Consider the following 8,799-nt stretch of genomic DNA (forward strand, 5'->3'; position numbering starts at 1 on the left):
TTCTGATGAAGGGTCTAGGCCTGAAACGTCAGCCTTTCTGCTCCTATGATGCTGCTTGGCCTGCTGTGTTCATCCAGCCCTGCACCTTGTTGTCTCTTGTGGAGCATTGTTTTCTACTTTCCTCCAATCTGATTATTTACCTTTTACTCTAGTCTCTTCTTTCCGTTTCTCACATTTAACTTACTGTTCACTGAACTATTCATTCTGATTCAACATGCCTTAACATTATCGTGAGTCCACTCTGAGGTACCTTATCATGGACCTTTTAAAAACCCAAGCATGTGACACCTATTCATTTACTCTTGTCTAATGACATCTATGACTTCACAAAGAATTCTACCCGGTTGGTTCAGAAAGACCCAACCTTTCATAATTTGCTTTATTTGTTATTTTCTATCTCAAATTCTTCCTTCACTTCTTTTCATGTAGATTCCTTGCTTATCAATGATGTTAAAATTGTTTTTCTGTAGTTTCCAGGTATGATCTATATGAACAGCATTTGCTGCTTGTCAGTTCTCTGCCATTAGCTCCTCTTCTATTGAAATGCAATAGGATAGTTGCCTTGCTGAGTGCATCCCACTTCAATGTAACAACCATGTTTCAACGAGTCTTCCTTATCACTTGCAGGTGCCATTCTTCAGATAAAACCATGCTGCACCTTCTTTTCTCCTGGACAAAGTCAAGCAAACTTGAAAGCAATGTATGGAGCTGCTCCGAGATTGAAATAATTTTAAAGCACATTGAAACCATGTCATTGCTTTAATTATTTTTTATTTGACATTCACCTCATTTACAAAAGAAAACACATATTTATAAAGTGCAGTCTGTCAACAGGATTTTTGTTTTACAGAACATATTGTAACAACTGCAAGTGTTCTAACATGTAACAGTAATGCTTTACAGTAGCTTGCAATAATCAAATGAGTTGGCAGAGCAAACAGTGCATCATTCCCAGAATCAAGGTCTGAACAATTTATCTTATTGGTAACAATCATTCGTTTATTTTCCAATTCTGTTGCTGCTTCTAAGAGTGAATTATTATGTAAACAAGAGGAATATTGTTGTTGTGTGGTACTAAGATGTATTTTCTGGTTAGAAAATTACTGCACAGCAGTGAACATTTTACCTAAATAGATGTACATATCTCCTACAATCTAGGCTTTATAACTTAAACAAGGTCAAAAATCAATATACAATATAAGACTCACCCTAGCAAAATAAAACTCTACCAGTCAGAAAATGCAGTTTTAGCCTTAAGGCTAAAACATTCAAGTTGGAATTTCTACCGTGCAAATTCTAAACACTATAATAATATATAAACTTAGAAAGCAAGAGGAGTTCCTGAGTTTTGTATCAAAAATAAATAATTACAGTTCAGATAATAATTACTAATGTTAGATAATAAATATTAAGTTTAAAATAAATAATAAATACAGGAAGTTGTTTAAGCCATTTAAGAATAATCAGGCTTCCATTTCCATCCATTTTATGTTGAGGTTGCTGAGTCATGCCAAAGCAGAGTTCCACAGGAGTCAGTGGACCCATGTATAAGCTTAAATGGTGAATGTTGTGAGATATCTAACAATAAAGGACAATTATGTCCAAAGTTGATGCCATTCTCACCACGGATATGCACATATGTGCACTTTCACCAAATGTCACTGAGTAGTTCATGGGCAACGTCAACTACAGTTTATATGCCTAATATTGAACAATGATATTTGGGATATTTACAGTGCCATTCTAGCTATTTGCAACTAGAGACTAACAGGAAAGGGAAATCCAAAATATGTGTTAGAACCAGAGCTGAAGGCTAAGTGGAGAATTAAATGGCAAGGTGATCAAATAGTCCAATATGCGTGTGGTTGCTATGCTGAAGAGTGTTCAGCTTCAGTAGTGAAGATAGGGGAATGTAGAACTATTTGCCATTTTGCTTTTTTGTCACTTTAAAATCAGAATATTTACTTAAAACATTTCTTCAGGTCACACTAAATAAAGTGTCCTTTGAAGCGATCCAATTTGCTTCTCAGGGCAACTAAATACAGGAACCAACACTACTTTTCCACCATCACCCAAGTATTGGCTTTACATCATTCATTCTGTGAATGACATACGGAATAGGATTAATGGGCCACATGGTAATTTATCCATGGTTTGCTAGATGGATGAGATGATAAAAAATTTGAGCCTATTATCTTTTGCTAGTTTCTTCCTTCTTTCATGAGGCTAGGTTATCATCTAGTGTCGCACCATTGCACCAGTTTTCTGAGGAAGGGTCAGTTGACCCGAGACATTGACTCTGACTTCTCTCCACAAATGCTACCAGATGTGCTAAGCGTTTCCAGCAGTTGTTTTTGTTGCACCATTGTGGTCACTATTTAATCAGAGAATGCCAACATTGCACATTGGTGAGTTACTTTTTGGGTACGGGTGTGGGGTTAGTGGGAATATCATAGTCAAATCTGATCCTGCCGTCATCAACATCTGTACACGGGCATTCTAGCTGGGGGCTCTAGATTGTGAGCAGGAATATGAACTCTAATTGATTTTAGCCCTCCCTCATCTAAACCAATTGTAGCACCTCTATTATTACTCTGGTGTCTTTTACAGTAGATTAATCCGACAAAAGAAAACATTTAAAGTTCTGTTGATTGCTCTTTCAACAGGGCATGCCCCTGTGGATTAACATTGTCCAAATTTGAACTGGAAGATTTGGAGCTGGCAGACCCTTGTTTGTTTGGTATAGATTCAGGAACACTGAACGAAACCATGGGGCATGGCCCTTTCAAGTTGTTGCAGACCAACTTGCTGAGTGTCGCAGTGTTCACAATGTCAAAACCAACTTTCCCACCGAAAGTGCTGGGTTTCCAGTATTCAGGGGAGCAAATGGTGTTTCCCATTAAACCTTTCAAAGAGAAAGGGGCGCCCATCTCGACCATTGATTCTCCGAATATTGCTCCAGGTCTTGGTTTTTCTATCATCAGGCCAGGATACATCTCGACGGCATCAATATCCCCATAAAGTTCTCTCAGCTCAGCTGCCATCTCATTCTCTCCTGTAACATAAAGAAGGTATTATAATGTAACTGTCATAAAATAATTAAAAAGGTACCAAACATTCTCAGTATCGAGTAGTAATCCTCAATTTGGTGGCTTTGGATCTGGTTCCACAAACTCAGGTGAACACTATTGGATCTTTAATGTCATCAACAAGTAGTGACTGATAAATATTGTCAACCTGATGATGCATCCTACACCTTAAATAAATGAAACATTCTAATCCCTAAGCTGATGAGCTCTAAATCGAAAAATTTACAAGAGGAAGACTGAAAATATTAAGTATTCAGTGTTGTATTTACCCACAAATAAATCATTGGTAAAGTGAATGGTTTACTCCCACCTGCATTTTGTTCCAGTATCAGTGCTGTACTGCACCACTTCAATGTATCTGCTTCCTGTACTATTCATCCTGAAGTAATCTGCAAGTGCTAATTAATGCTGCATGACAGCCACATATATTAAAGACTATGTTTGTTTGGAAATGGGCAATTGCACAGCATATAGAAAGGTATTAGAAAAGAAGCTTTCAAGCTCAATCTGAGCCCAAGAATAAAAGTAATAGAGTAAAGAATAGCCTGCTGACTGACCCCACCTTTTTCATTTACACTTAATTTATATCAAATATTAATTAATTACTAATTTTGGATGAAAACTGTACCTGTAAGCTCTTCAAAAGATTCATAGGGCTTCATTAAGAACCGTTTCCTATATTCATTCAGAGACTTGTATCGCATCTGCCGTGTGTGTTCAATGGTAGAGATAGCCACTTTAATCAATGCTGCGTTTATATTTCTGCCTCCAGCAACCTGTAGGAAAACCAGGATCATTAGCTTAAAAGCTTCTCATGAATCTAAATTCTACTGCTGAATAAACAGTGAATAATCGAAGTTATATTTAATAAAGTTTCTATAGTTGCTGAATTCGAGAATTGGTAGGTGAACAAAGCCAGCACTAAATGCAATACAAGGATTATGACACGGAGTGATTTTGACACAGCAGTTCAAGTGTTGAAATTGCCTCCATTGTTACAGTTGAAATGACTTCCTGGTTTTGCACCAAGATGTAACATCCTGAACATGAGCTGATACTTACCCTGCCAGCAATCTGCCTGGTGAATGAAGCTACCATGTTGGAGATGCCATGTTCGAGCAGCACAGAGTTATTGAAGAGGAATTCACGGTAACTGTATTCTTTGTCCTGGATGTTGAAGGTATCTGGCATCAGGGGATGCCAGTGATAGAGGGTATTGAACTCTGATGCAATCCGGTTACTGTACTGGAATTGTTGGTTAAACAGCAGCTCTGGATCAAATTTCAGCTTGAAGTGATAACCACTCAGATGTTGCACATAATCTTCAATTACAATTTTGATCGTCTCCCCTGTTAACATTAATAAGATAGTTTAAGGATTTATTTAAATGCAGAAGATTTTAATGCCAAAGTGTGTTTATTTAAACTCAACTTTAAACCTGTAAAGTTCTATGAATATGCTGTTTTTGTATTTCGTGCCAGCATGCTGCTCTGCATCTCAAAATGTGTCGGTCCAAAGAATCAGGAGCTATTTCAGAAGGCAGCTGAATAGGTTGGATCCACTCACCTATTAATATTAGCCTGGTTGTCTGAAAAAGCCTTTCATCATCCCAGTCAGGGTGCACCGCTTTCAACACATCACAAACTCGGTTGTGTTCCCGCAGCCAGATTGTTGCATACATCATCAACCCTGGAACTAGTCCAAAGAATTCTTGGCCCACAGCAAACCGCAAGTGATCTGGGATATGAGGAGGGTAAGTCATATCTACCCCTGCATCCTTAACAGTGGGAGGATAAACCTCTCCATTAAAAACCTACAAGAAATATTTGTGAATTAGATCATTTCATGAAGGCTTTGTACAAACACTGCCAAACAAATCAAAGGCATTTGGACATTGAACATGCAAATATTGCCGCCTTTTTAAATACCTGATAACAAATTCTCTTTAAACGTTTACCTGATATTTAAGTTTTCCATCTGTAAATAGTCTTAGTTTGTGCTGTCGATCCAAAGTTTCTCCATAGATATGGCTCAGGTCAACCTGCAAAATACAAAGAATATAAAATATAAGTTCACAGTAATTTTAAGCATAGTGTTGGGATTATATGTATTTTTGATATGAATCAATTTATGACAAGCAAGTATAACAATTTTTTTTTAATGTTCAATATTTGTGAATTATTGTTGAAACCATATAAATGATTTATACTTACACCATGTCCTAAACCCAATGTAAATGCAGGGCCTCGGCTCTGGTCAGTCTTAAAAAACTGGTGCGTGAAATGCTGAGCAAAAAAGGCAAACATCATATTGGTCTGTTGGGGATCAGGAACAAATTTCTTCCTCATCAGGAATCTTTCTGCTAAATACTTGGGATCAGGCAGTGTTTTCTTTCCTGCGAGAGAAGAGAGAGAGATATCTTTAAAACATGACCTAATTCTGTTAAAGTGGTGCCATTCCACCCCAATCCCAAGCAATATAGATTGCATTTTTATGGATTGTCTGTAACAGCAATAACATTACAGTATTTTGCTCAATAGAAAAAACATGGATGGAAATAGCACCATCCTGGACAACATTTTTCACCCATAAGGGACACGAATTCAATACAAAACACTTTATTTGCAAACAAGACTCAGGAATCGCATCTGAGATGGGACAGGAGTAGACTGGACAGCTCCTCTAGTGGGACAGTAAAGTTTTCTTGTTCTGTTAACTCACCAACTACTCCCATTGGTGTTGGACAATCTTCAGGAGTTGGGGGAAGGCTTCTGGTGTAGTAGGAGATATTGGCGTAGGCATCCCAGCTCTTGTATGAATACTTTGCATTGTAGGTAGGAGGACTGTCAATCAAATGAGATCTGGCTGGTTGTGGAGAAAAGAAGTACATTCATAAACAGATTCCACATGCCCCATCCAACCTCTAACAGTAGATATGTTGTCATTAATAATATAGAATTAATAAATTCCCTCGATCTAATGAACCACAAGGTAAAAATTCCTCTACTCACTTTGCGTAGCAATCCACGTAATCTGATCATTTCCCATCCCCTAGCCACCTCTCATAGAATCATATGTAATTTTACTTCGTGAGCAATAAATAAATATCCCAACTTTCATAAATGCATTTACCATGCTTTCAGTACTTAGTGCCCAATGATAACCTTATTGAAAGCTACTTCTTGACTGCCTTTTGAAACTTTGCAGAACTGATCCTCTGACCCCCAACCTAACCCCAGCCCCTCAAGAACTGCACAGCTCACTCCCACCTGCTCAAGAGCAATAAGAGACGGACAAAATGCTGACTTAATCAATAATGCCCACGTCCCTTAAATGACACTTTTTCTAACGAAAAGCCTAATTTACATCTGCTCTCCACATTTGGTGCTGCCGTTTGATTTAAGGGTGATAGCAAATAATCCAAATAAAAGTAACCGTCTGTTACTTTAAGTCACTTACACGTTAAGACGTAACGCATAATCCTGTCCCTTAAGAAAGGGATCTGATTAACTAGATTCCAAATTCCTGGGTAGTGGGTTAGGATGTGATGGACTGTGTTAGGAGTTGGTTTCAGGCTCAGTTTCACCCAGGTCCAGAACTCGGCTGTTGGGAGAGGACAGGTATTGAGATGAGGGTTCGGATTATCAGAAAAGCGAACAGTGAACGCGCAGAAAAACCTGTCAGTCAATCGCAGGACTTACGTGTGGTGCAGTTTTCGCCGTAAAATCCAGTGCGAGTGCAGTCGCATTCATAGTTGTCGGAATCGACCGCGGTGCAAACTCCCCGGTTTTGGCAGGGGTTGGAGCAGCAAGGGTTAGCTGTGAGGAAAACACACATAAAGTCAAGCTCTCAGATATTTTATACCTTGTGTTTCTCACAGCCTCGGCTCACCTTGATTCAAATTTAAAGGCAGCACGGTTAAAATCCCTCCCAGCCAGGGAGACCAGTTTATATTCCGAATCACTCGAGTTGGAGACAAGTTACCAGTACAACCACTGTGCTTTATTGTAGAGCCAGCTCTTGTTCAGTAATCACCTCCCGCAGATCAGAAACCTGAATCCTATCCAGAGCAGGAAATTGCTGCCTGCTTCACGTTTTCTGAAGCTAACTGTGCTGAAACCCTACACTGAGAGCAGTATTACCGCTCCCCGCAGTCAGTGCCCAGCCTGTCGCTTTCTATACTGGCCTAAAGGCAGACAGAGTGAGCCAGTTTTCTCCTTACCTGCCTGGTGAAGAGGGAGAATCGCGGCAACAAGTAACAATAGCATTCCTCGTGTGGTCATTGCGCCGGCTTCTCCAAACATCGTTGCTTTCATTTGGACTCTGTTGTGAATCTGCTCCCGAGCGCTTTCCCCTGGCTTATTAAACACTGGCTCTTCCTCAGAGATGAGTCACACAGTGACGTCTCTAACTATTCATCGTCTGTTCCTTACCCATTCATCTCAGTTCCCGACTGTTTCCCCATAGTAATGCCAATTCTATCGTCCAGTATTTCCCCAATGTTTGTTTGTAAAGTTATTATTAAATTTCTTGACACCACTCTCTGCCAAGAAAACTTTTCCCCTCGTGTGCTCCCTTCCCAACCTTAAGCCCGATCTTGCAGTTATCAAACACTAGAAGCAATTTCTCCTGTATTCACTCTAGAAACCTAGTGTGATTTTGAATAAGTCTAAACCCCCTTAACTCTCCCAATAAACAATTCCAGTTTCTCCATTCCCCCACATTACTGAAGCCCCTTATCCCGCTGCCATTCTAATAAATCTTTTCTGGACAATCTCTAAGGTCTTGGCATTCTTTTTAATGTGTCGTCTCCAACTCTGACTTATTGCTCCTGCTGAGGTGTAATTAGTGTTTTATATCGTTTCAGCACGAATTCCTCCCTTTTCCACTCTTACCCTATTCATAAAAACAAGACACCCCAATACATTATCTAAATCGGGAAACATACAAGAGATCATCGGAATTTGGACAAGAGGAGAATTTCAGTTTGAACACCTTTACAATTTTTTTCTTGTTTTTGTTTCAGATTCCTCACACTCAGTAATGTTTTACTTCTTATGTACAATTACTTGTTGTAGTTACTTGATAATGATCAGGGAGAAGTCTAAAAAGCATTTTGCTGTTCACTTCATTTATGTTGGGAGGGTAAATATTTGTGTAAATTGTGATACAATTGTAAGCAAATAATGTGAGGTTCCTGAAATCTATGATACCTAGTTTGTCATTTTGATCATCAATGGACATCTCTTGCTCAACTGTTTTGATTTTGTTGACAATAAACTGAAGATATCTGCTATGATATTGACATTGAAATTTAAAAGAAAGAAACAACAGTACCATCAAGTCATCTTTTACAATGTGAAGTTTACTAAGGAAATAATTCAGGGAAATTTCACTTCCCCTATTTCACCAACCATCCCCATCCACCTTCTGTCCCCTCCTCTCAATCCTGTCTCCATTCTTTAATCTCCCAAAATCACATATTTTCTGAAGCCAAGGTAGTTGTCAAACCTGTTAAAAGATCTTTGTCAGTATTGTTCTTGGTTAAATGCTGGAGGGTGTTTAGTTTCCTTTGCATCCCAACTTCTCTTTACACGCTCTAATTAATTTCTGGACTGTGCCATCCTATTTCTCTGCCTACCATAACCATAACTGAGATTTTCTAGTCCTCTCTCTCTGACAGCCACAGTACCACACAATACACTTCAAA

General features: G+C 38.9%; 1 protein-coding gene across 1 annotated transcript; it reads right to left on the reverse strand.

Moving 5' to 3' along the window:
* Window positions 1–754: 754 nt before the first annotated feature.
* On the reverse strand, window positions 755–7,442 carry ptgs2b (prostaglandin-endoperoxide synthase 2b). Its single transcript, XM_020532729.2, has 10 exons — window positions 7,312–7,442; window positions 6,791–6,907; window positions 6,549–6,692; window positions 5,811–5,954; window positions 5,303–5,484; window positions 5,047–5,130; window positions 4,656–4,902; window positions 4,152–4,438; window positions 3,718–3,865; window positions 755–3,055 (listed from the first exon to the last, which is right to left on the reverse strand). Exons 1-10 carry the CDS (start codon window positions 7,403–7,405, stop codon window positions 2,637–2,639), a joined length of 1,866 nt encoding a protein of 621 aa, XP_020388318.1. The 5' UTR covers window positions 7,406–7,442; the 3' UTR covers window positions 755–2,636.
* Between the last annotated feature and the right edge of the window lie 1,357 nt (window positions 7,443–8,799).

This window comes from Rhincodon typus, chromosome 10, assembly GCF_021869965.1.
Source record: "Rhincodon typus isolate 14 chromosome 10, sRhiTyp1.1, whole genome shotgun sequence".
In the NCBI taxonomy this organism is placed as follows: Eukaryota; Metazoa; Chordata; class Chondrichthyes; order Orectolobiformes; family Rhincodontidae; genus Rhincodon; species Rhincodon typus.

What these genes read in the sequence shown, in the direction of transcription:
- ptgs2b (XM_020532729.2), bottom strand. Translation starts at nt 7,405, where the DNA reads ATGAAAGCAACGATGTTTGGAGAAGCCGGCGCAATGACCACACGAGGA. An exon ending in CATTGGGTTTAGGACATGGT is followed by an intron (nt 5,131 to 5,302) that starts GTAAGTATAAAT and finishes TGTATTTTGCAG; the next exon opens with GTTGACCTGAGCCATATCTA. An exon ending in ATCTTTTGAAGAGCTTACAG is followed by an intron (nt 3,056 to 3,717) that starts GTACAGTTTTCA and finishes TTTATGTTACAG; the next exon opens with GAGAGAATGAGATGGCAGCT.